Source organism: Oryza sativa, chromosome 5 (genome assembly GCF_034140825.1).
Source record: "Oryza sativa Japonica Group chromosome 5, ASM3414082v1".
NCBI lineage: Eukaryota > Viridiplantae > Streptophyta > Magnoliopsida > Poales > Poaceae > Oryza > Oryza sativa.
The window spans coordinates 8,694,843-8,722,197 of record NC_089039.1 but is presented as its reverse complement, the minus strand read 5'-3'; the positions used below and the strand labels follow the sequence as shown (position 1 = coordinate 8,722,197).

The window sequence follows — 27,355 nt, the reverse complement described above, 5'->3', positions numbered from 1 at the left end:
TAACATTGGTGAGTAAGAGGTGAGATTGTGTGATTCCATAAATTTACCTATTCCACTATATTTTTTTTAGAGCTAACATGGCAGATTCTCAATCGAGTGTCCATGGTGAAAATCATGACAAGCCCGATAGTCCTGTCACACAGGCTGAGGTGCAGCAAATAGGGAATAATCTTCTTCAAGGGATGGAACGTTTGTTGAATGCACGACTTCCGGCTGCCGGAAGTGGAGTGGTTCAGCCACCGTTTGTTGATCCCAGGGATGAAATTGTGGATGCACATTCGGCGGATGATGTTGCTAATTCTGAGCTCCATGGCCCGCCTAATGGTGGAGGTCATGGTTTTGTAGCTGCTAGAGCACGAGGAGGAGGTGCTCGCGGGCGAGGCCTTGGCCCCCGTGCGCACTTTGACGGTCGTTTTGAGCCCCATGGTCATCACCATGTGGAGGAATATGGTGATAATGATGTTTTTTTTTCGCAAAGCATGATTTGGGGCAGCGGCATGCCCGTCCTCACCGAGGTGCTGTCCTTGGCAATGCAGGACATCATCATGGTCGCCATGATCGTGATGACCCAGACAATGTTGCTCGGGTAAAGTTGAGTGTTCCCAAGTTTACTTGAAAGGAAGACCCGGATGCTTATCTTGATTGGGAAGAACAGTGTGATCAAATTTTTAGAGTGCATAATCTTTCATCTCAAAGGAGAGTAAAGCTTGCTTCAGTGGAGTTCTCTGGTTATGCTTTCACTTTGTGGAATCAAATGCAAGAAAGTCAGCATGTGCTGGGTCGTGATCCTATTGAAACATGGGATGAAATGAAGCGTGTTATGAGAAGATGTTTTGTGCCTTCACGTTATAGGTGTGACCTTCACAATCGGCTACAAGTGTTGAGTCAAGGGACTCGTACAGTGGATGAGTATTACAAAGAAATGGAGTTGCTCTTGATCCGTGCTCAAATTAGAGAAGATGATGAGTCGAAAATGACAAGATTTTTGCATGGTCTCAATGCTGAAATTTCTGATTTTGTGGAGATGTTTCCATACAACACTTTGCAAGATCTTCTCGATCAAGCTCGGCGCACGGAAAGGTCCATTCGGCAAGAATGGCGTAATCAGTCCTCTAGTGGCCGCTCCAATGCAGCTCCATGGCATCGCATGCAGCAAACCACTACTTTTGTTGGCGCTTGTTCTTAGGGAGCCTCCACACGAGCCTCTCCACCTGCTGTTACAGCCAAGCCACAACCATCTTCGGCAACATCTCCAGCTGCATGCACAAATTCTCATTGGCCTGCTGCACCTATAGCATCATCTTCGTCCCGTAGCCGTGATATTGTGTGTCACAAATGCCAAGGTCGTGGCCACATTGCTGCCGAGTGTCCTAGTAGGAGGACCATGCTTGTGAATGAGACGGGTGAATGGGAATCTGCAAGTGAGACGAAGGGATGACAGTTTACGTGAAGAAGTGTTGATTAATGAGCAAGTGGATAATGATAATGGTGACAATAATTGTTTCATTTCTCATCGCGTGCTTAGTGTGCAAGTTGCAAAGGAAGAACATGGTCAGCGACAATATTTTTCACACTGATGATATCATCAATAGTACTGTTTGCCGTATTATTTTTGTTAGTGGCAGCTGCAACAACATTGCTAGTTTGGAGTTGGTAAAAAGATTAGACTTGAAACAACGACGTCACCCAACCCCATACAAGATGTAGCGGTTGAATAATTGTGGTGCACTCCGGGTGAAAACTATTGTGACGGTTCATTTCTCCGTTGGCAAGTATGAAGACCATGTTGAGTGTGATGTTGTGCCAATGCAAGCATGTCAGTTGCTACTCGGAAGACCTTGGTTATATGATCGTGATGTTCAGATTAGTGGTCGTGCCAACAAGCTCGTTTTCATGTACCAAGGTGTTCCTAGAAAAACACGGCAACTCGGGAGATCTGCTTAGCTCCAGTGCAAGTCAAGGCCTGCCTAGTGCGCTTGTAGGGCGTGCTAGCTAGTTTGATCCTGCAACCAACAAGAAACATGAAAATAGAGTTAGTTGATCGACAACCGATCGGCTGATAGGCCGATGGCAATTGCATCTATTAATTAGGATATCAGGTCGGTTTGTTATAGATTTGGCAAGAGACCACCGTATATGGTCTTGTTTGTATTTTATTTTTAGAAAGGTTTGAGTCGTGTCCATAATGGACTCGATTTTATACTCGGGGTATAAATATGAACCCCATAGCACTGTAATGAGGGAGACAATCCAATACAACTTCGGCGCATCGCCACCCTTTTACTTTTCTTCTTTTTTGGCGAGTTCTTCGCAAGAGGTAACTCGTCTCGATGGCTTATGCTATCGGGGCTACTATGTCGTTTTAGACATATTAATCTCGTTATCATAGTCACCGTTATCATTTGTCTTAGTTAATCTAGTCTTAGTATCACGATTTAGCTTTATTAGCTGCTACTCGCTTTAGGGTTAATGCGGGTATCGGCTAAATCGTCTTACTAAATTAGATTAGCTAAGGCATCTACCATCCTGAAAAGTGTTTAATTGCTTGATTGTTTAGACTTTAGGTTTCTTTACACACTTTGCGATGCATCATCTCTAGTCCTGTTTTGAACCCTAGAAACTAGCCTGAACCCTAGAAACTAGCCTGCACTTAATCATAATAAGGATAGTATCGGAGTTTCAGCCGATTTTACCTAATATGCATGTTTCTTTACCTGTCTCATGTATATTCACCACTTATATTGATAGATAGTTCTATATAAATGTATCAAGTTTTATCTAGTATCAGCTAAATCATTGTGCTTTCATGCTTGGTTACTGTTTGATACGTTCATATAGATCAATCTGTTTATATAAGTTTGTTCCAAAGTATTAACTGACACATTATCTTTTCTGTCCCTAAACACTGTCCTATCGGCTATTTTCATGGTATCGGCTAAAATCCGTTTTAAACCTACTGGACAATATCACAGCCGATATGATCCTGCTGTATCGGCTGGGATCCCGTTTGCCATGGTTAGAAAAATCAAAATTGCTCCTGTAAAATGTATGATAAGGCAATAGTTAGAGAGTATAAAGTTCTCTGCTCCTGTTGAGTGCACTTCTATGATTACTCGGATAGCAAAAGGGCTAGGGGTCGTTAGCGACCAAATTGCTTTTATCTTAGCCGCTCGTCCACGTATTGATGAGGCTTATCTAGTGCAAGGGCATATTCTGAAACATGGAGTAGATGGATCTTTGATATATTTTTTTTCCCGGTTGTACAAATGAAATCCCGTTGCCAAATATTTCTCCGTGGACAAGTAAGTATGTTATTTTGCTCCAGCATAATGAAAATAATTTCCTATTGCAATGCATAGGTGAGCTGCTAGTTTGGAATTAATAATGAGAAGATGACATGATCCATGCATTGACAATTTAACATGCATGAAATTGATATCTTCTGTAAACTGTCAGGTAATGTAGAATTAGGCCCCAATTATAAAATTTACCAGAGTAGCATTTCTTATTAATGTCTAGAGCGTATTAACTAAAACAAAATTGCACTTCCAAACATGATTGAGGGAACTTCTTATTGGAAAAATGAATTTGAACCATATTGAGTAAAAATGCATTGGTTGCACAGATATTTGATCAGGTAAATATAAGAGATATATCAAAAAACTTCCCCAACAAGATAACTTATTAAAGAATTGGTAAGAAAACTGTACCTGTGAAAGGAGAGGTTGTGCTCCTTCCATTATAGATGCAACCTTTTCAGCCAAACTTAAAGCTTTTATCAACACCAATTTGCTCCATGTCTCTTCCTAGACGGGTAAGAATTCCAACCATTGCATCTAAGCTTACTCCCTGTTGTCCTTTGATCCTCTCTTTGTCACAGAGAACTAAGCCTTCTCTAGAACAGTCTGGGTCAAGTGGGCCAACCGAAGGTGTTGGGAGTGGATCTTTTGGTGTAATATCAATCATTGTCTCCATTACAAGACCAGACTGGTTCACCTCAACCAATGAATTCAGCCCAGAACAAATTGGTATCAGACGTAATCTTGTCTACCTACAGCTTCGATCAAAGAATGCAGCAAATGAATTAATCAAAGCAGAGCACACTACTAGGAAAAGCATTATCGCAAGCGGTCGAAAAGGGTCTTCGCAGGCGGGGCGGCCATCCGCCTGCGAAGATAATTTTCGCAGGTGGACATTGGCTAGTCCGGTCCGCCTGCGAAAATAGGAATCGTCCGCTTGCAAAAAAAAAACTTCCGCCTGCGAAGATAGGTAGAAAATATTGAAATTTAATTATAATTTGGCCGTAAATTACTTTTAAATTATTTATTAGAAATTCTTGCAGGTACATATATTGGAAGATTATCAAGCATTTGGTACTGAGAAATCTACTTATATTGCATAAATCAAAAGTGTTGCCAAAATATATATATTACAATATTGTTTTACATTGTCACTTCAAATAACGTCATTTAGTTATATTATGGCATAGCAGTGTTCTACTCCCAAAGATCCTTGAATTCGTCACTTGCCGCTAGGGCACCCTCTGGGTCGAAGAAATCTCCTTTGACATGAGAGCACTCATGGTGGATGAAGTGGCACAGATCACGCTGCACATTTGTGATACCTGTATCGTCAAAGCTTGTTCGACATTCTAATCTTGGCAACTGCATGCATTGAAATTAATCAATATATTAGTATCATAAATATCAAGAGCTGTCTAATACATAGTATAAAGACTTACATCCTCCGCGTTAATAAGGAATTCGCACGCATAATATCCGCAAAGGACCGTTCCTTGCGGTTGCTTGTGACACTGCAGGACATATCATAGAAAAAAGTAGTTATAATTTGCAATTAGTGAAACTATTGGAATACATAAAGTGAGTGGAGTATTACCGGCCAATAGGTACGTAATAGCAGCTTCTCCCGTGTTCGGGTCTGTTCTTCACTCTTGAACTTGTAGTATTGGTATGCACTGTATGGATGTCATACCATTTCAGAGTAAGGAGGATATTTATTTGTAATACATTCATATACAAATGCAAGAGTCATAATAACTTACTACTGTAAGATTGTTAGAAATTCTTTGTATTGCTTGTGATTGTAATCGAGAGGATCCAAGACTACCACGGTTCCGTCTTTAGGGTGGATGAGTAAACAGATATAATGATCGCTACATATTAACAACATTATAATTAGTTAGTAACAGCTAAAATAAGACATATGTGTACAAGATAAATGTACCGGACTTACTTAAAATTATAAGCGGCCATGACGACTCTCTTATTTTGAAAGTGCAAGAAGGCTCGTCCAATGTACTGTGCGACAGTAATCAATTTCTCCTTGTGCAAGCCCTTCTTGTATTCTGCTATCTCTTTCAGATTCTTGCCCTTCAGCTGGTCTGACCCTGGTGCTAGCGTAACGATATGCTGTGTTTGGCAGATCCGAGTTGGATCCAAGAAGCCGATGGGTTCTTTTTTCTTGTTAGCATCCATGTATTGCATCCTACAGAAGAAGTTTGTTAGTAATAATCACATGGATTTGTATTGTACATATTTTTCATCTAATTAATTAAAACTCATACTCACATGCACCAAACACCGACATAGTTGACGTCCATCTTATCCCGACGATATATGGCGTGGAGATCTGAGAAATCTAGCCATACGTAACCTTTTTCGCCGAAACAATCTGCCGGTGATCGAGCTGTTATATTACCCAAGCCTTTCTTGCTGGCCTCCATATGGAAGTTATGCAACCTTCTCATCTCCCATGGTGCTTCTTTCAGTGCCCATTCCGGCAAGAGTGTTTTCCCATGTTCGTACTTTTCCAGGCAATCATCGGTTGCGAAGTATGTTGGCCCGGCTAGCTCAGAAGCCTTCTGGGGGTCGTCATCTCTGAGCTTGGCACGTTCCTTACCCCCTCTGAAGACGGTTAGCATGAACTTCTCCTTGTTCGCATCTTTGGACTTGGAGTCGTGGCTCCTAAGCACTCGTGGCACCTCGGGTTCTTTCGTAGGAGAAGGGTCTTCAAATATCTCTGGCTCTGTACCGTCCCATTCCAATCCTGGTACTTCTTCTTTGTCTGACCCGACTGATGCCACAAATTCCACCTCTAGTTCTGCCACTGTAATCTCTATGGGCACATCCGGCACTGGAATCTCCATGGCTGTCTCCGGCGATGCAATCTCCATGGCTGCCTCCGGCAATGCGATCTCCGGTGGCACTTCCGGCACTGGATTTTCCTTATCCATCTCTAGATCATCCGCCTTATCAGTCACCTTCCTCTTAGGAGGCCTCGGAGGTTTTCCCAACCCCGGTTTAGGCAACACAGGTTTTTCCTCGGCATCGGTGCCCAATCCAAAGAATATGTCATTCTTGTGCCAGAGAATTACAAGATCGACCGCATCCCCAAGTACGGATATACAAAATCAAATCATCGGCTTATTACAAAATACTATAACTATTTTTTGATTGCACCGAATAAATAGATATTTAAAATTTTTTCCTCTCTCTATACATGACAAGATCTATATCTAGATCTAGAACTAGGTGGTGGATATGATAGCAAAAAATAAAAAAAATGAGAATTTATGTTACCACATTAAACCACTACAACAAGAGGCATCAAGTATTACACATACATCTAACATAAACATATGAAAAGAAATAAAATTAAAAAACATGGAGCTCTTCCTTCACAATTTTGGATGCATAAATCCATCACAAATTAAGGTCTAAAAGCTTAAAAAACTGCATACCTAGTGTGGAAATGAGTAGATCTAAGTACCATACAAAAATCCCACGAAGATTTGAAGTTCAAAACCTCCTCCCCTATATTTAAGTTACTTTAGGAGAGAAAAATGTCGGGGAGAATGAACAGGGCTCGGGGAGGAAGAAGACTATATAGGGGCATCTTTGCAGGCGGGCCATATAAGCGTCGCCTGCGAAGATTGATCTTCGCAGGCGGACCATATAAGCGTCGCCTGCGAAGATCTATTTTCGCAGGCGCACGACATCTGCCGCTTGCGAAGATCGATCTTCGCAGGCGACGCTTATATGGACCGCCTGCAAAGATCAATCTTCGCAGGCAGACCGCCCCCTCCACCCTGGGTACTTTTTTTGCCGGCGGGGTTTTGGCTCCGAATTACATGCCCGCCTGCGAAAATCGATCCCCTACGACGCCGAAAATGAGTTTTCTAGTAGTGGCAAGGAATCAAGTAGAGAGTTTATAATGCACCTCAGCGTAAGCATCGATGCTATGGAGGGAAGAGTCGATGCGGACGATGCTCCCGACGGCGACCCCACGTATCCACACGGGCGTGCCCACGCAGATCCCGCAGGCCTGGGTGAACTCGAAGACGGGGCCTGGTACTTGCCGAAGCGGGAGCGCAGCTGGAACCCACGGATCCACGCCACCGCGAGCGCGAGCAGCGCCGCGCCGGTGACCATGAAGAGCCCAACGCCGCCTCCCCACACGCCACAGCGCCCCGGGCACCTCGACGAGCGCCGCGAGCGGGTTCCAGCCACCGGTCGTCGGCGTCGGCGGCGGAGCACGCGACGGAGCTAGCTTGGGCTCGGTGGGGCCTGGGCGCGCGGGCGGAGAGGTGGGTTGGGGAGGGAGGAGGAATGGCTTGGTGGTGGCCATGGATGATTGGTGGAGGAATCTAGCGAGAGATGCGGATCAGTTCTTGGGGGATTGGACTGGGGGGAAGCGGGAGTGCGGGACAGAAAGAATGGTTTTGAGGAAATTTGTTCGGAAACCGGAGAAAGGTTCCATATTCGGAAAATTTTCATACAAACTTTTCATCAGTGTCAGAAAATACTAATTATTTCACCTTATGAAAATACTACAAATCTAAAAAAAATAGAAGAATTACACTAAATTCTTGGACAGAACTATCATTCAAGATTTCGTTAACCCGTCCTCTCCTCTGTCATGAGTCATCGCTCATTTTTTCCATTTTTTTTCTCCTCTCCCCCTAAATATTTCGGCAGAGGTAGCGGTGAGGAATGGACTCATCGGACGAAGATTTTAAGGGTAGGAGCAATGGAATCGGTCTAAGGCCATTCACTCCGCAGTGCATGTTACCTCTTTTGCATGACTTTAATTGAGGCGAGCTACTCTTCAGGCTACACATCTCACAAATGCATGTGACCAAGCCTAGCAAAGGTATCCCAGCCCAAGGATTAAATTCCTCCAACTACCCTTTCTGCTTATCTGGACACATCGCCTCAAGCCCTCGTCTCCTAGTCTACCATGCCGCTTCATCTCCCAGTCAGCGCGCTGCTTCGCCTCCCAATCCACTGTGCCGCATTTGCCGACCACTATGCCCCGCCACAGTCAGTTGTTGGCGATGAAACTCTAGAGTGGACTGGTGCAGCTCCTACCCAGGTATACCCCGTCCAGGAAGACAAGGGCGAGGGGAGAAAGAAAAAGGGCAAGGCGGCGAGAGGAGTTGCTAGAACCTCACGCTACAGTGCTCCGTCGACCTCGGCTCCGGCGGAGAGCTCAAACTCGTTGATTGAGATGTGGACCAAACCTAGCGTCCAAGTTGTGATTGACATCGACGGTGTACCGGTCTGATCATCCCTGACTGCTGGTTGGACTAGTCTAATGCCGCCTGTTGGACTAGCCCCGTATATATGAAAGGCACGGGTCTTTTCCAATTAAATCTGGTCATGTTTTCCTATTTTTGTTTAGATGCTAAAATTTGGATGTTAACAAGAGTATTTCTATATATAATATAAAGTTTTATATGTATAAACTTTGGTTGAAAAGAGAAAGGGAAGTGGGGTGTTCGTCTTGAGCGAACTTGTCTCCTTCGTTGGACTCCTACCCCCGAGCCCGTGGGGCCCGCGGAAGCTGAGACGTAGTGCTAGAGCTGTACACGCTATCTTTTCTCTAACTAACCGCGCGTCAAGTTCGCATCTTTGATCTTTCCAAATTCCCCGATGATTAAATCACCCAACCCCGACTAATAAATATAAACACTAGCAATCATCGTCATCATCCACAAAACCCTAAACCCACCAAACCCGCGAAGGCGGCGACGGAGCATCTATCGGCTTCTCCGATCGTACCTACGCGCGTGCCCTAAAAAGCTAGCGCCGGCCGGCGCGCCGTACGTACGTCCGCCATGTTGCCGGCGATGCCGTCGTTGGCGATGCTGTTCGCCGTCCTCCTCCTCTGCGTCGCCAACACCCTCGCCTTCTCCTTCTTGGCGGTCAGGATCTTCCGCGCCGACGGCGGCCCATCCAAGCTGACCGCGTCCAGCGTCCGCAGGTCGACCAAGTGCATCCTCGTCCTCGCCTGCGTCGTCGAGGTCGCCGTCCTCTTCGCCTCCCTCCGACTCGCCGCCGACCGTCACGCCCTCTCCGGCGAGGTCGACCACATGCGCGACCAGATCGAAACCCTGCGTGAGTAGATTAATTCGTTACCAATTTGATCTATCGACTTTCTTAATTAATTTTAGATTGATTACCAATTTAATCTATCGACTTGCTAATTAATTTAGATTGATTATCAATTTAATCTATCGACTTTCTAACTAATTTTCTCGTATTAAGTAGTTAGATCCAAATTAATATACCATATTCTTGAACACTAGCATATTTACCACACGTATTATTATGGTTGCATGTACCTTGGGCATTGCTTGAAATAGATTACTCAAATACTTATTGCTATGGATGATTCTGTAGATAAAATAAATATTTTTAAAAATAAGCTTAAGAAATAACTTTAAATAATACAATGTTGTAGAATTTTTTTTAAAAAACATCAATTTTTAGAGGCATGGAGTAAATAATTCGCGGATATTATATTTATATGGTGAAGTAGCCGAAAATAATTGATTGGGTTTTGTGTTCTTCTTAATTTTGAATTTGTAGAGCTTAATTACTTGTTCTGAATTATTTAAATAGAGGATGAGATGAATGGTTTGCATGTACTAAATTTATTGGGCTTTGTGTGCTCCTTAATTATGGATTTGTTATACTTAATTAATTGTTTTCACTTTTAACAGAGGATGATTTGAAGGTTGTTATACTTAATTAATTGTTTTCACTTTTAACAGAGGATGATTTGAAGCAGTATGAGCAACCGTTCTCTGCGTTGAGTGATTATCTCGGCCTCAGCGTGCTAGAGCTGGGTAGCGCCGTTGGACGCTTACGTGAGTATCATCGCATCGTTTAAATAGTTTCTCCAATATGTATATGGCATGCCTTATTTACCTTGGCGCACTTAATTTGCTTATATAATTAATCATTTTATGCTTAATTTGCATTGATCATGATTACTACGACAAGAACAAGTACATCTAGAATAAATTGGTTTCACTGAGCTATTTTATCTTGAAGAGAAATAAATACAGTTTCAGAAATGACATGCAGTCCAGTGGTTACAGTGACCTGAGTACCACCTAAAGATCTGAGTTCAAATCTCCATAAGAGTTCAGATTGGGTTATTTGAAGTCTAAATTCCTTGTTTGATAGGCTAAGTTCCTAATTTTAAAAAATACCATTCTCTCTTAAAAAAGTACAGTTTCAGGAATATATCTGTAGGTTCAGTGGACATTTAGTCCTGGGTTATTATGGTGATTGAAAATAAAACTACTATAGCAAACACTCGCTATGATTACATAGTTAAATTTGTCTGTGCTCTAAACGTTTCCTGTAGCTCCTAGCAAATACGCATGATCGAGTATTCGTTGCAGTTATTGATGCTTTATTCCACCATATGTAATTATTGTATATCTAGATTAGATAATTTTAGTCTGCTTGATATTTATTTTACGTTCTTTTTTTCCTTCTTGTGTTCTTTGATTAATTAGGTGATAAGGAGGAACATCTAGTCAAGGAATATCGTGATCTGAAACTCGAGATTGAACAAATTAAATCTGATATACAGTCTCTGCGACATGAGAAGGAAGGGAGAGGCTACCATAAGGTTTTTTCTTTTTCTGCTTTCATGTCGCTTTATAAAACTCTTTTTTTTCCCTCATACCAATAGCTTTTTCATTGTAATTGTTACACAGGAAACATTAGGTGGCACCTCAAATCAGCAAAAACAAGAGAATAACGAGAAAACAAAGTATGTTGATCAGACCTTTTTTGGGGGCAATTTTTATAAGTTCCTGTTAATTTATTATTTGAGTTACGGATATGATATGGATTTATAATTGGAATAATGAATTTGTCTGAATTTTCATGTTCAACCAGGCAACCAGCGATAGATGGTATTATGAAGTCATTACGAGCAAAAGCAACAAAGTTGCAGCAGGTCAAGATAAGGTAGTCTCTGATTGATGCGCATTAGCAATTTAACCAAAATAAATCAAGTATATAATACAGAATGAAGTTAAAACATTCTTTTTACCTTTTTTTTTCTTCGCAGCTTTCCTTGGGAGAAGATGAAGAAAGCCAAGAATATATTCAGCATGGATTTCAAGCTACGGCCGTAGATTAGTTTAAGAAGTTCCCGAAAACGAATTTAATCTAGTCATCAAACAAGAAATGCAGATGTGTAATTGTGATAATTCACATTTGGATGGTCTCAGTGTACTTTAGTCAGAGTTTTGTTATTTATGAACCGTTTTTCTAGAGTAGATACCTCGTGGATTCTTCGTATTTTCATCCTAATTGTGTTATCAAGCTTGTTGTGCAAATGGTATGCCCTTATGTCAAGCATAAATAGCTATACTAGAAAAAAATTAAATTTCATGAGTTGCAACGGTTGATAACATTTTTAGATTGCTATACATTTTACTCTTTTATTTTGGACCAAAAGCTTATTCTTCCCTTTCTTTTCAGTCCTAGTCCACTAAAATATAAGCACCAAAAGCTCATTCTTTCCTTCCTTTTCAGTCCCAGCCCACTACTTCAGCTCATTCTTTCCTTCCTTTTCAGTCCCAGCCCGCTACTTCTTAAAATATATTATTTCCTTCCTTTTCAGTCCCAGCCCACTACTTCTTAAAATATAAGCATATGTCATATGTCCAGATTCATAGCCAAAAGTTATGTTTTAGGACGGCCAAAAGTTATTCTTTCCCTTCTTTTTCAGTCCTAGCCCATATAAGCACCAGAAGCTCATTCGTCTCAGCCCACTACTTCTTAAAATATAAGCATTTTCTAGGTATGAATCTGGACAACTGTATGTCCAGTCCTAGCCCACTACTTCTTAAAATATAAGCATTTTCTAGGTATGAATCTGGACAACTGTATGTCCAGTCCCAGCCCACTACTTCTTAAAATATAAGCATTTTCTAGGTATATGTCCAGATTCATAGCCAAAAGTTATATTTTAGGACGGTCAAAAGTTATATTTTGGGACGGAGGTAGTACCTTCCTCTGCTCTTTCACCAAACCCAAAACCCACGAATGGAGCCGTAGGTCCAGCTTGCATAGCTAACTGTACATCAAATCCCTCGCATAGCTGACTAAATCTCGCATAGCTCACTGAATCTTTCGTGTCCATACGATGCCATTCTCGATCTATAGGGCTTTTGATACACTCGATCTCCTCTCAAATCCATTTATCGATCTTCTCTTTATGTTTCTATTAAAATCGGAGCGATTCTCCATCTTTAGGGCTTTTGATACACTCGAAGCTTTTGATACACTCCATCTCCTCTTTCTGTTTTTATCAAAATCGATCTTCTCTTTCTGTTTTTATCAAAATCGAAGCAATTCTCGATCTTTAGGGCTTTTGATACACTCGATCTCCTCTTTTGATTTTTATCAAAATCGGAGTGAATCCGATTCTCGATCTTTAGGGCGATCTTTAGGGCTTTTGATATACTCGATCTCCTCTTTCTGTTTTTATCAAAATCGGAGCAAATCATAGGAAAAATGAGGAGGGGTAGTGGGGAATCGATGAACGCATGGTTTGGTCGGGCGGCAAAAAAAAACATGGCACATAAAAAAACAAACACCGTGTACGCATATCCTTCGGCGTGCGAAAAAATACAGCGTAAAAGAATAGCGATGAAAAAAAAACAAAACCGAAAAAAAGGGTAAATCCCGGCTGATGGAAAAAAAACCAAAAAAGGCGAAGACAAAAGGCGGACGAAAAAAAGCCGAAAAAAAGTGGACGGAAAAAACAGCGAAAAGAATGGACTAACGGAAAAAAATAAACAGCTGAAAAAAAGCATACAAAATAGACAGAAGAAAAGGAAAAAAAGGAAAAACGAGAGAAAAAAAGGGAAAAAATAAAAGGAAAAACCGCAGCAAAGAAAAAAGGTGGATGAAATATAGAAAAAAAGGACGGAAGAAAAGGAAAAAAAGGGAAAAAAGGGAGAAAAAAGGGAAAAAATAAAAGGAAAGACCACGACAAAGAAAAAAGACGGATGAAATATTTTACGGAAACCTTGTGTTTTTTTAATTAGGTATATATATATATATAGGTATAGATACTAAAAATGTGACGAGTGGTCTAACAAAACAGTTCATCTTCCCATTACGATAAAATATCTCACTGAATTTATAGTGAACTTAATTATTATTCTTAGGATTACGAAAATGTACAAAACGATGATTTGTAAGAGGAAAAAAGGAAAAATTAAACACATGACCTGAATTTGTTGACAACAAATTAAGACTTGAAAAATTACATAGCTTATCCCCTTCATTGTGAAATATAAACAGTTTTAGTTTTATACTAAGTCAAATTATTTTAAAATTAATTAAGTTTAGTTTATAGATGAGAGTATTTTTCCTCCGGTTTTTTTACAAAGTATTTGCAAACGGTAAAAAGGTGCCTTCCTGAAGTGTATTAGAGCATTACCAACAGCTTATCATCCTATTTCCTTCCCAAAACTAATTTTTAGGGTTTTTGTAAAAAAAACAGATCAAACAGATCCTCTAAAGTCCTGCACTAGTTTTATATTTCGTTTTGTGGATTCGAGGGCGAGAGAGCGACTCCCAATCTCTTGTTCATGCGTCTCTCCTCCTTCCCCATGCTTCTCCTCTCTTTCTGTGTAAGCGGAGAAAATTTATGTAGGGAGCGCGCGGATGATCGCGATCTCTTTCTGCGAGCGTGGAAGGAAAAAAAACAAAAATTTTCGTTGGTAGTTTAACAGAAGGGTCCAGTTTTAGTTTTTTTTTATTGAATTTAGGCTATGTCTTGGAGGGATAAGTTTTTTCACTTCCTATTTTCAGTTTAGGAAACCCAAAAATCAATATGTTGGTGATGTCTTACATCGTAAATGGAAGTATAAAACTTTTGTTCCCTTTACACTACTGGAGAAATCATCTTTGCTGGGTTGGTAAAAAAATATATTAGCCCTGGTTCCAATAGTAACCGGGACTAAAAAAAACATTTTTAGTCCCGGTTTAAAACTCCAACGGGACTAGATGACCTTTAGTCTTGGTTTACCCTCTTATAGAGTCTCTGCCTTGTCAGAGGGTTATCAGGGGCTAGGGAGCCGAGAATCTTTAGTCCTAGTTGGTGTTACCATCCAAGAGTAATAATGATAAAAGTTAAAGTTGTCGTTTATTTAAAAATGAGAGATTAACATGTACCACGTCAAATAACAAAACAATGAAAACATATAATCGATATAATGATTCTCATTTCATATCTTAACCATTATATTTTATAAACCCGTCGAAAACTTACGATAGTTATTTTAGAAAAAATTCGCTTTTATATTTTAAGGATAGAGGGAGCACCGTTCTTGTGAGAATATTGGTACCGGTAGCCTGGGACTCTTTATTAGTACCGATCAGCCAACCAAAACCTTGTGTTAGATTAGGATAATTATTCAAGACGGCGTGTCTTGTTAGCCTTTCTTCATAAAGCTCCGCCCATGGACATATCGGCCAGGCTTCTTCTGCGATTGAAAACGACGCAGGCGTCTCTCATGTTAAACATTCTTTTGTATAGGATATAGCAGGTGATTTATCTTGTACTTAACTGGTAGTCGAAATTTTGGCAATATAAAAAGGGTAACGAATAAGCTATAAAGTGGATGGGTTAGGAGGCAAAGCTCTATAGATACTCTATAATCATAACTGACTAGGACTACGGGACATGATATAAAAGTTAACATAATACCCGAGTCCTTATCTATATATATTCTATCCATATGAACTATCCCCTATACCAGTCGGATAGCATAGCCATATGGATATACGGTATCCATAATCTCTGATGTGGATAAGGGTTCTCGGTCTTCCGAAAGGTTATCGTGGAGATTATGACTACCGTATATCCACATGGCAATGCTATCCGACTATTATAGGGGATAGTTTACGTATATGGAATACGTATAGATAAGGATTCGGGTATTATGTATACTTGTGTATCAAGGTAATGTCTGTAGTCCCAGTCGGTTACGGCTACAGGGAGTTCTAGACCGTAAGGGATAGAGTTCCATATTGTGATCCGAGCTCCTCTACCTATATAAAGGGGGGTCGGGACGTCCCCTTAGAGTAGATAGAACATCATACACAATCATATTTTCCATCAATACAAACACGGTGAAACATCTCGCCGGATAGGAGTAGGGTATTACTTCTTATTGAGAAGGCCTGAACCTGTATAAACCCTTTTTGCCATCTAACCCATCCACTTTCTTAGCTTGTACGCAACCCCTTTTATTATTGCCGAAATCTAGTTTCGACAGTTGGCACGCCAGGTAGGGGTAGCGTCAATTTTTTCGCCGACTAGTGCGATGGGATCTACATCAGGCATTGACGACCTTGCCTTACCTCCTGGCCAGGCGTACCGCTTCAGCAGCCTCGACTTCATCACCGACAACTTCGGCAAGATATCTCTTCTCGACTCGAATTCGAACCAGTCAGGAGGAGACGACGACTCGGCTCCGTTCGGTCTCCCGAACTCGGCCAAGATCTACTCCAATACGTTTTCTGCCGAGTTGACCACAAACCACCCAGGCGAAAGCATCAAGACTTCAACTCCTTCACCAAGCTTCGTGGGAGACACGCCAGCATACCCGGAGATCACCATGCGACTTCCCGATGATCTTGCCATGGTGTTTCGATCAAGAGCGCTCTCCCCCGTAGGACTCGGTCCGATCTAGCCTCGGCTCAGATTAGATCTAGCTTCAGGGAAGTCGGCGTCATCCTTCAGCCACTCAATTCGTGTTCATCGACCGAGATCGCCGAGTACATCAGCGAGTCTGACTGTGACTTGGCCACGAATATAGAACACATCAACTATGGTGATTTCGACGACCACTTCGACTTCGACAACTTCTCCTGCTACGACGGCTACTATGACGACTTCGACGACGACTACACACCCCTTTATTTTGGAGTGTTCATGGCCGACAATGAGACGGAAGCACAGAAGGTAGCCCGACTAGCGGAAGAAGAATGGCTTAGGCTAGAACGAGAAGAACAAGAGCACTAGCTCAAGGAAGATGAAGACCGCCGACAGTGAGAGGACGAGGAGCGTCGACGCAGAGACTTGGCCAATCGTGGGCGTAATGTCCAACAGCGTATTGACCAGACCATCGTCGATAACACCAACGTTTTCCTCACACCACAGCAGAATGCAGTTGCTGCTGGACACCATTATCCCTCAAGCCCCGGTGCATCTCACGCCAACACTGAATAGGATGAAAACTATGATCGCTGCAACAGTCCCGGATGACTTAGGAGGCAACAGGCAACCTGTCGACGTTAGATGTCGCGATTCCGATATTTGCACAGTATGAGGATCGTTGGTACTAGGATATACGCGAGACTTAGGTAAAAGAGACGGAGACAAGGATTTTTATACAGGTTAGGGCCCCTGAATTGTCAGGTAATAACCGTACTCCTGTTGGCCGAAGCCGGTCGTTGCTCTTATTCATCATAATCATGCCAGTACAATATTTGGGGTAGCCTATCTATATGTTGTCGACTTGGCGGCCATAAAAACATCCCGCAGTCGACAATAGAGTAGTCTTCCTCCTCGAATCCATGTCCGGCGAGATCAGAGACAGCACTAGATCCCTCCTAACAGTAGTCGTAGGAACCGTATGGGGACTACTAGGCTTATCTCCAATGTTGATATCCGGCGGCTTGTCTTGGCGTATGTTGGCTTGTATGTTGATCTTGTGTCTTGATCCATTGTTCCGTGTCCCCTCTCCTCCTAGGGGGCCTTGTATTTATACCCATAGGTGTCCCCTTGTCCAAGTAAAACTAGGGAAACCAATATGGATACAATCCGAGTAGTCCTTGTCATTTCCATGTAGAATTCTATTCATCCTTCCTTATGCGGAACTCCTCCTATATCCGAAGGTTTTTTCCGTATAAGACATGGTATGTAGTGGGTCCTACCGAGATTTAGTCAACTACTATTAGGTATGTGGTATCCATAACCCTGACACAACCAACAGCTTCGACACACACACACACCTTCAGGAAGCCGACTGCCCTCCATACGCTCGGGAGATCGCCAGCAGCCCGAGTACAGCCGGATTGACTCCCGACTGCCCCACTCGGGAAGACACCATTAGGATCAGTCTGTACACTCTTCAGCTCGCGCGCGAAGGAATCAACGAGCGCACTCGGAATATCAGAGTTCCTCCCGAGTACCTGATCTTCGAGACACACTCAATGCACGATGCCGAGTACGACACGAAGGGTATCATCACCGAGAGCGACGCCACTCACCCGACAACGACGATGAAGGAGTCACCGCCTTCACAAGCGACCTGCGTCGAGTGAATTGGCTAGCTGGCTTCAAACCAACTGGCATTGAGAAGTATGATGGCAAGACTGATCCTGAATCATGGCTCACCGTCTACACTTGCAATTCGCGCAGCAGGAGGAGACAGCAAAGCAATGGCCAATTATTTGCCTGTTGCCCTAGCCATCTCGGCTAGGAACTGGCTCGTTGGGTTACCGCGAGGCTCAATCAGATCATGGGGCGAGCTCCGCGACCACTTCGTTGCAAATTTCCAAGGGACCTTTGAGCGGCCGGGAACTCATTTTGAACTCTACAATGTGATCCAGAAACCTGACGAATCTTTGAGTGATTACATTCGACGTTTTTCCGAGAAGCGCAACAAGATCTCCAACATCACTGTTGACAACATTATTGCTGCATTCACCAATGATCAACTCATCGGCAAGTTCGAACGCAAACCTCCTAGAACGGTCAAGCAGATGTATGAAGGCAAAATTTGCCACAAGACACGCAAAGATTATGGTCTTTGCTGTGGGACACCCGAAGATCGTGTTTTTGCTCGTGGACACCGCAAAAATGTGGTAATTAGCTAGAGGACACCAGCCGCATTATTTTATTATTTGTCGTCGAAACGGAGAGAGAAATAGCGTTGAAAGTACCAAAATGCCCCTAGACACTGTTCTTCTTCCTTCTCTTTGCTTCTCTTCTCTTCTTCAGCGAGGGAGCATAATCCCCAACTTCACCGGCACGTTGGCGGTGAGCCGCTCCTGGTGAACTGTCGTCATCGTCATCCAACCATCACCACACCACCACGTCCTGGTCGTCTCCAACCAACCAAATTCTTGCACACACACACGCTTGCACGCAGCTCCATCGAGCTATGGCTGGAGTGAACAACAACCTCGTCAGCCTCAAGCCTGCCGCGGCGGTTCCGCAGTCGGTCGCCTCGTCGGCGCTGCCAAAGCGCGTGCACGTCGCGTTTGTCACACCCTAAAAATCCCAAATGTATAAATTGTTGTTTAATTGGAATTATTAGAAATGATTTTAAAAGCCTACAAGAAAAGATCTAATTTTAAATAATAAATTCCAATATAAAAGTGGGCTAGATAAAATTTTATTAAATACTTCTCTTAATTCTATAGTTCCTAGATTTTTCTGGGATTTATTTGAGCCAAGAAAGTATTTTTAATAAATGGAATTGCATTTCATGAATAATTTAAATTGAAAAAGGTTTTAAAAATCTTCCTTTTGGTTTTGGGCCCAAAACCCCCTCCCTCTCTCTCCCCGGCCCAATCGCGCCCGACCTAGTCCGCCGAGCCGAGCAGCCGCTCGCCCTCCTCTCTCCCGCTGACAGATGGGGCCCACCTGTCAGGGCCGTCGTTTTCCTCCCGCCACAGCCGCGCCCTAACGCGCGCAAGCCACCGCTGCCACCCTTCCAAATTCGACCGCTCCTTTTCCGATCCGATCGAATCAATAGAGGGGAAATGATCCTCGGGATCCCTTCTATCTTTTCTCTTTTGGAATCGTCGTCTAAATTCGTTTGGAAATCGTGGGATTCGAGCTCGATTCGGATTCCTTTTTCCACCCGAACCCTAAACCTTCCATCGCCGTCGCTGGTCACCGTGGGCCTCCATCGCCGCCCTCTAGCCCTTTATAAGGACCCCTGGGACCTCCTCTGTCCGCCGTCACCCTCGCCTCAGCTCGTCGCCGCCAGTAGCGCCGCCTCCGCGTTTGCCCTTGCGCCGTCGTCGCCGCCGCAAGTCCAGCCGTGCGCCGCCGCCGCTCCATCGTCGTCGTCGCTCGGGAAGGCCACCGTCGGGTTCGCCAGGTCGTCGCCGTCCTCGTCCACCCCTCCGTTTCTGCCAAGGATCGCCGGAGCACCGCCGTCGTCGTCGACCCGATCGTCACCGCCGCTTCAACCTCGTCGTCGTCGCCGTCGCCGTTCGGTTGCCGTCCGCCGCCGTCCGTGCCTCGGTAAGGTTCGCCGCGTCACCCGCTACGTGTAGATGCCCTCCGTTTGTGCCGCCGGGCCGTCGATCGCCGGCGAGCATGCCTGGCCGAGCCGCCGCCGGTGGTGACGTCATCGCCGACGTCATTGTCGACGTCAGCCGTAGACCGCGGTAGACCGATTCGATCTCGGCCGTTCGTTTCCTTATACCGTCCCGTGCACCCGGTCCACCGTGAACCCGAGCCGCTGACACAATAATTCCTTTTTCCTTTTCAAAAATAATTCTTTATTGCGTCATAATTCAATTAAAATCTATATAAATGATTTAATCCGATTTAATCTTTAAAAATTCATAACTAATTCATCTTAGCTCGGATTTAGTTGGTTCAAGTCTCTAAATTTTTCTAATATTGAGATCTACATGTTAAAAATATCCACATGTACTGTTCATGATTGTTTATGTGCTGTTTTGGTGATTTTTCTCTTTTCTGCTTATATTCCGACATTCCCGGAGAGTCCGATTTTGCAGGAGAAGACTTTGAAGAGTTCCAAGGCCAGGAAGGCAAGTCACACAGATCCCAAACACCCCTTTGAGCATGTTGATCCCGTTTAAAGCTATTGTTTCTATTCAACTATTGCATTTATTTCTGAATGTCATTGGGTGGGAATAACCTATTGCTTTTGTTATAGCCCTTTTGCTATTGATTACCTATTCTTTGTCACTTGGTTAATAATTGGATTAGCTAGAACATTATATGGTTTTAGCTAAAGTGATTAGGATGCTTAGCCATGCTTAGAGACACTAGCTCATATATTTGGGATAACTTATGATTCACTATTATTTAATGATGGCTTAATGATAGCTCATGATGGTTGATCGTGATTTGTTAATTAATTAATTTGTCAACTAAAACCTAATAATGGTGGGTTGTGAGCACATGGTTTTGATGGTCGTGCTCATGACAATTAAGGACTGGTTCACGGTTTTCGGTTGTGAAACATTAACCGTGCCAACCACAAGCCAGCGTGGGCAACGGCTTTACTTTCTGTATAGTATGGTTCATTATAGAGCACCAGACTGTGAAGTGGCGGAGATAAGCCCACGGGGGTCGCTGGGGAGTCCATGCCTTGTTTACAAGGGGGTGATTATGATCCGGGAATGGTGCACTGCTTTGAATTGTGTTATGCAGAGGGTATTGTCACAATCTCTATTCGGGTACTTGTTAAGTATCGCGACGCATGGTTGACATGATGTTGAGGTTGTGTCTTGTGGGTACAGTGGTACACCTCTGGCTAGAGTAAAACTATTCGAATAGTCGTGCCCGCAGTTATGGGTGGGTCTAACAATGTCTTTCGTGATTAGTTTCACACCTCTCACCATAATAAATGATGCTGTAATTGGTAATAATTTGTGTAGCTCCTGGTTTGGAATGTTACATTCCTGGTTTGGAGATAGAACTGTGCAGTCGGGAATGGTTGTTCAGAATGGTTGGACCTATGCAACGGGTATGTTGTATAGTGTTGGATTAATATTGTTTAATTAATACCTTACTGTTTTATTAAATTCTGAAATATTTATTAAATGCCGTTTATGCAAATGAGACTATATTATGCCATCCTTTGTTATATCTTGCATTTGCATATTTGCTGCGTGGCTTGTTGAGTATATCCTATACTCACCTTGCAATCATTCATCAGAGGAGGAGTGCTACAGTGATGTTGATGGTGTAGAGGATTAGGCGTAGCCCTGGTCAAGCTGCTTGTGGGATGGAGTCGTCTGCGCCGTTTATCTTATTTTCCGCTGCTTAGAACTTTATTATTTGAGAGGAACTATCTACCTCTGTAATGACATTATATTCGCTTATTAATTAGAGTAATAATTGTACTCTATTATCAATCTATTATCAATTTGTTATTGTGTGCCTCGGCTAATTCCTGGACAAGGGTTTATACACATGTAAGCGTTTGAAATTTTGGATAGAAATTCCGGGCGTGACAGGTGCCGCCCAAGCTGGAGCAGCAGGGCGGCGGCAGCCGCGCCGCGCTGCTGGGTCTCGCCGCCATGTTCGCCGCCACCGCCGCCGGGCAGGCCGGGCAAGCCAGGGCCAGCGTGTTCGACGAGTACGTCGAGAAGAGCAAGACCAACAAGATGAGAATGTGAGATTGATCGATGATTCGTTAAGTCTCGGGTTATAATTAATTCATGATTTCGCTGCTTCGATGAGCTGATCCATCGATCGATTGATTGATCGTCAGGAACTGAACAACAAGAAGAGGCTGGCAACGAGCGGCATGGATCTGCTTGTTGCCCGTGGCCGCCTATCGCTCCCGCTCCCTGCCTCCACGGGCGGTCCCGCTCCCGCTCCGTGCCTCATGCGTGCCTCATTTAGCAGCACCGCCCGTCTTCCAGTCGCGCGGTGGCGGGGTACGCGGCAGTGTTGGCCGATGCGTCGCTCTGCGTGCGGGACGCTGTCAAGGGCTGCCTGCCACGCGCTCGCGCTGCTCGTCTCGGACGCCGCCGCCATCGACATTGCTGAGGAAGAAGAGGAAGAGAGAAAGAGAGGATTTGTGAGATTGACAAGTGGGCCCATGGGTAAACTTGTCTTTAACCATTGTTTCTCTCTCCGTTTCCACCGAAAATAATAAAATAATGCGGCCGGTGTCCTCTAGCTAATTACCACATTTTTACGGTGTCCACGAGCAAATACACGATCTTCGGGTGTCCCACAGCAAAGACCATAATCTTTGCGTGTCCTGTGGCAAATTTTGCCATGTATGAAAAAGCCAATGAATATGACAAGGTGGATGATGTGGTCAAGGCCTCCAAGCAGTCGGCTGGTAGTTGGAAACCCAAGAAAGACAATAATCATGGAGCTAGTGGGAGCGGAACAAACCACAAGGATTGCAAGCGCAAGCCGGAGGACCTCGTCGGTACCACTTCAAATTTCCAACACCAGCGGCCCCGAGTCAATACTTATGATGAGATAATGAACGGTCCATGCACTCATCACACCAATTCCAAGCATGATGCCAAGGACTGCTTCATCTACAAGCAATTTGCTGAACAATATGCCGCCCAATCCAAGAAGCCGACTGATGGAGAAGCCGGGACGTCCACTCGGAAGAAGGATGACGCAGAACTCGGACAAAGGCGCTTTTCAGGACCATAGCATGGAGCTTAATCATATTTTTGGAGGGCCACTCGCCTATGAATCCAAGAGAAAGCAGAAGTTGACTGAGAGGGAAATCAATGCCGTACAGCCGACAACACCATAGTATTTGATATGGTCTGAAGTCACAATTCGGTTTGACTGCTCGGATCATCCTGACCGAGTGGCCCACCCGGGGCGGTACCCCCTGGTACTAGACCCAGTGGTTCGTAATGTCAAACTCAAGCGAGTCCTTATTGATGGTGGAAGCGCACTCAACATCCTCTTCGCCAAGACCCTGGATGAGATGTAGATCCCAAGATCTGAGTTACGACCGAGTACTGCGCCCTTTCATGGAGTCATCCCAGGGCTGTCAGCCACGCCACTCAGCCAGATCACTCTACCGGTCACCTTTGGCACTCGGGAGAATTTCCACACGTAGAATATTTGTTTTGAAGTTGCTGACTTCGAGACAGCATATCATGCCATACTCGGACGGCCGGCGTTAGCCAAGTTTATGGCTGTTCCGCACTACACCTACATGATGATGAAGATGCCGGGTCCGCGAGGAGTTATACCCCTTCAAAGCAACGTTAAGTAAGTTGTTACCTGCGATAAAGAAAGTTGTGAGTTGGCCCAAGTCCGGGAGAAAGAACTCAACCGAGAAGAAATCCGACTGGCCACGTGCTCAACACCCGAAGGAGAAATGCCTACTACCAAATCCCTCAAGACAGGCGAAGGCGATGCAAAGACAAAGAAAATTCCACTTGATCCCTCTAATTCTTCTAAAATTGCAGTAATTGGTGCTGAGTTAGATTGTAAATAGGAAAGCGTGCTCATCACCTTTCTTCAAGCTAATAAAGATATCTTTGTGTGGAAACCATCTGATATGCCGAGTATTCCCAGAGAGGTGATTGAGCATTCTTTGAATGTTAGAGAAGACGTGTTAACGACCAAATTTGGTAAATCACACATTGGATTTGAAGTTAGAACCGAAGCGGATTTGGAGGAGCTTGGCGGTTGCGGAAACAGAGTGCAAATCGGTTGACAACTGAATCGGGTATAGTGTACATCGGCTGAGGCAGAATCGGATCAGGATAGTCGATGTAGCCGATTCCAATAAGGAGAAGGCTGGATCATTGTCGGATTCGGTTGGAGTGCTTCATGAGGATTGCCATGTGCGGATTGAGTCCGGAGAAGGCAATTGTATCTATTAATTAGGATATTTTCTTAATTTCCTTATAGATATTGTCGGTTAGAGTTTGTGTTAGGGAGTTTTCCTTAATTTATGTTGTAATAGAGATAGGAGTCGTGTCTGACAAGGACATCTTATGTAATTTTGGGTATAAAAAGGACCCAAGGTTGTGTAATCAAAATAACAATCAGTTCAATAACAATCTCGGCGCATCGCCACCTTTTACTTCTTTACTTTCGACAAGTTCTTGCTTTCGAGTTGGGCTGCATCGGCTTCGATCTCCAGCAGGAGGTAAAACTTGTTATGGCGGGTTGTGTTCTCGGGATTAGTGCTTCCATCTTTATGATACTCTAATCTTGTTTATGTAAATCGTCGAGTTTCATATATACTATATAATCTAGATGAATATTGATTATATGACCCCATCGGCTAGTATCTACTGTCAGAAGATAGCCGATAGGGTTATATATCAATGTTGTTCCAGATTATATAGTGTATCTACCATCTCAAAAAGGTTCTCATTAACTTGATTGTCTAGATATTGTGTTTCTTTACATACTTAGTGCTGCATCAGTTAGGTTTGATCTACTAAGTTGTGTTTAGAATTATAATCTCTAGCGTGTTTATGGTTGCTAATAGAGATAGCATCGAGGTTTCAGCCGGTCTTACCTGATTTAGTTATCTTGTTATCTTGATATGCTAAATCTATCCGTTATATTGAGATCTTACCATAATAAAATATATTAAGCTTTCTGTTAATCTAGTTAGGTCATCCTAATATCAGATCAATACTTATTTAATATATTTTGTTTATAATAATATCTCAGTATAGAGTGGTATCGGAGTACTAGCCGATACATGTTAGATTTGCCTAATCGGCTATGTTATGAATAAATATAATATCTGCCTTAATGTATATTTACACATAAGTGATTTATACTGTCTCGGCGCCCTGTCCGATCTATCCCAATCACTTAGTTTAAGTATATTTTGAGATTTGGATTATATTATATTGATATCTACAGCCGATTGAGTAAATTTAATCTTCTTTTTCTTTATTCATCATAGCCGATTTGATACATGTTATATCGGCTTAATGCTCAATGATATGTCATAAGCAAACCAGTCGATCGGCTATCATTGAAGGACTCATTTCGTTTTCTTTCTATATTTCTTATTGGTTGCAGGATCAAACCAATTGGCATGCCTAGAACCCGAAAGCAATATTTAGGACCTGCACTAGAGTTAAGCAAATCTCTCAGGCCAATGTGTGTTTTTTTGCATCAACACGCTTTTGGCATGCCAGGTGGGACCATTTCTTGAAGAATTTGCTAGATGGTGGACACAAAGACATCTGATGTTAGTCCAGACAATGTCATTCCAATAACAATGGACAAATTAACACCAGAGCAAAAGGCAGAATATGAAGATCTGATGAATAAGCTCTAAAATCAATACTTGCATTCCCTTGTTCAGACCAGATCAGGAACAGTAATTCAGAGGTATAAAGTAAATCTTCTAAGCAATGAAGACCTAGAGTCAAGTTCTGGGAAGGACAAGGAAGTCAAGCAGGAAGAAACTCCTGAAGAATTCAAGAGTTTACAAGACAGGATTGATTATGCTGTACACAATGCTTTGATCAATCAATCAGGAGTGCTTGTCAATACTTTGACTAATATGACCAAGTCTGTAGTTGATGGTACTATTGCTGAACATCATGCCAAGGGGCCAATATTCTTGCCAGAGGGAGTTTTTCCACAATACAGGCCATTGATAACCAATCAGCAACAACCCGTGCCAGGACTAGTGCCAGAACAGCCGATATCAGCAACATCAGCTATGATTAAGCAGGAGGTGTCAGCATCGGCACAGAATCAACCTGGATTCAATCCTCAAGTTCTGATGAGACAACAACCTCAACACATAGGGCAGAACATTCCTAGAGTTTCTCCTAAACAAGTTGCAGCTATGTTTGGCCCTAATCAGTCAGTTGTTCAGCCGATCTTGCAGACACCAACAAGGCAGCAAGTACCAATCCCACAGCAGCAACCTGTCAATGCCCAATTTACCCCTGATCAACAAGCTTTTATGGCCAATCAGTTGCCTCAAAGTCACATAAGGGGTAATACCAACTACCAATTTCAACCTCATTCACCTCAAAGGTAGTATCGGCTAGAAGCATCACCTCAGCCTCAGTATCAACCTCAAATCGGCCAGTTCGAGCCGATGCAGCAACAAGTGCAAGGAGGACAGAAGCCTTGGGCCGATATGATAGCCGATGTAATGAGGGAGCAATTTGGTCTCAAGCCAAAGGATGGTGACAATCTGTATCGGCATCCATATCCAGAATACTTTGAAAGAGTACCTCTGCCAAGCCGATACAAAGTCCTCAACTTCTCTAAATTTTCAGGACAGGACAATGTGTCAACCTACGAGCATGTCAGCCGATTTTTAGCTCAATGTGGTGAGGCATCGGCTACTGATGCTCTAAGAGTCAAATTATTCCCTTTGTCTTTATCTGGATCGGCTTTCACATGATTTTCTTCTTTACCATACAACTTCATTCATAGCTGGGCCAATTTGGAAAAACAGTTTCATAAATTCTTCTACAGTGGGATTCATGAGATGAAACTATCTGATCTGACGGCAATCAAGCAAAAACATGAAGAATCTGTCCAATATTATATTCAAAGGTTCAGAGATGTCAGAAATAGATGCTATAGTTTGGCCTTAACAGACTCTCAGCTAGCTGATTTGGCTTTCCAGGGCTTATTATCACCAATCAAGGAAAGATTTTCGCCTCAAGACTTTAAGAGTTTGGCTCACTTGGCTCAGAAAATAGCAACGCATGAACAGAGGTTCCAAGAGGCCAAGAAAGCATTTAAAAAGGTTAATTATATCAGCCCTTATGTCTCTTAATCTGAAGAAGAAGAGGATCCTGAAGTAGCAACAGCCGAATGGGTGAGAAGAAAGAAGGTGGTTTCATGTCAATGGGTTAAGAATTCTGGAAATGAAGAAAGATATGACTTTGATATCACCAAAGCTGACAGAATTTTTGATTTATTGCTCCGGGAGTTATAGATTAAGCTCCCTGCTGGTCATGTGATTCCATCGGCTGATGAATTAGGAAAGAGAAAATATTGCAAGTGGCATAATACAGGATCTCACAGTACCAATGAATGCAAAGTTTTTAGACAGCAGATTCAATTGGCCATTGAGCTAAGGTAAAATCAAATTTGATGATTCAAAGAAGCCGATGAAAATTGATGGTAACCCTTTTACTGTCAACATGGTTAACACAAGTAGGAAGATAGCCGACAGAAAGAAAAATCGGCTTGATTCTATTAGAATGATTAACAAATATCAGAGAAGATATGATCAGTAGGAGGAGCAATATTTCAGGGATGATGACAGTGTTGA

At 43.1% G+C, this 27,355-nt stretch overlaps 2 protein-coding genes and 1 long non-coding RNA gene across 3 annotated transcripts in view; 2 read left to right on the top strand and 1 right to left on the bottom strand.

Moving 5' to 3' along the window:
- Positions 1-25,198, top strand: part of LOC112938951 (uncharacterized) — a 102,470-nt gene extending 77,272 nt beyond the window's left edge. The window contains exon 5 of the long non-coding RNA XR_010741480.1: positions 25,123-25,198. This is a non-coding gene — a long non-coding RNA (uncharacterized lncRNA). The remainder of the gene's footprint in view (positions 1-25,122) is intronic.
- On the bottom strand, positions 4,358-7,647 carry LOC107281021 (uncharacterized). Its single transcript, XM_015783363.3, has 7 exons — positions 7,240-7,647; positions 5,589-6,376; positions 5,254-5,505; positions 5,063-5,173; positions 4,897-4,975; positions 4,742-4,813; positions 4,358-4,664 (listed from the first exon to the last, which is right to left on the bottom strand). The coding sequence occupies exons 1-7, from the start codon at positions 7,645-7,647 to the stop codon at positions 4,497-4,499; spliced, it is 1,878 nt and encodes a 625-aa protein (XP_015638849.1). The 3' UTR covers positions 4,358-4,496.
- LOC4338197 (uncharacterized) lies at positions 9,012-11,726 on the top strand. The gene is made up of 6 exons (XM_015783352.3): positions 9,012-9,419; positions 10,079-10,174; positions 10,835-10,950; positions 11,039-11,094; positions 11,223-11,294; positions 11,398-11,726. The coding sequence occupies exons 1-6, from the start codon at positions 9,140-9,142 to the stop codon at positions 11,462-11,464; spliced, it is 687 nt and encodes a 228-aa protein (XP_015638838.1). The 5' UTR covers positions 9,012-9,139; the 3' UTR covers positions 11,465-11,726.
- Positions 25,199-27,355: the final 2,157 nt, after the last annotated feature.

What these genes read in the sequence shown, in the direction of transcription:
- LOC107281021 (XM_015783363.3), bottom strand. Translation starts at nt 7,647, where the DNA reads ATGGCCACCACCAAGCCATTCCTCCTCCCTCCCCAACCCACCTCTCCG. An exon ending in ATGGCCGCTTATAATTTTAA is followed by an intron (nt 5,174 to 5,253) that starts GTAAGTCCGGTA and finishes GTTAATATGTAG; the next exon opens with CGATCATTATATCTGTTTAC. An exon ending in TCCTTATTAACGCGGAGGAT is followed by an intron (nt 4,665 to 4,741) that starts GTAAGTCTTTAT and finishes CAATGCATGCAG; the next exon opens with TTGCCAAGATTAGAATGTCG.
- LOC4338197 (XM_015783352.3), top strand. Translation starts at nt 9,140, where the DNA reads ATGTTGCCGGCGATGCCGTCGTTGGCGATGCTGTTCGCCGTCCTCCTC. An exon ending in CGACCAGATCGAAACCCTGC is followed by an intron (nt 9,420 to 10,078) that starts GTGAGTAGATTA and finishes CACTTTTAACAG; the next exon opens with AGGATGATTTGAAGCAGTAT. An exon ending in TAGCGCCGTTGGACGCTTAC is followed by an intron (nt 10,175 to 10,834) that starts GTGAGTATCATC and finishes TTGATTAATTAG; the next exon opens with GTGATAAGGAGGAACATCTA.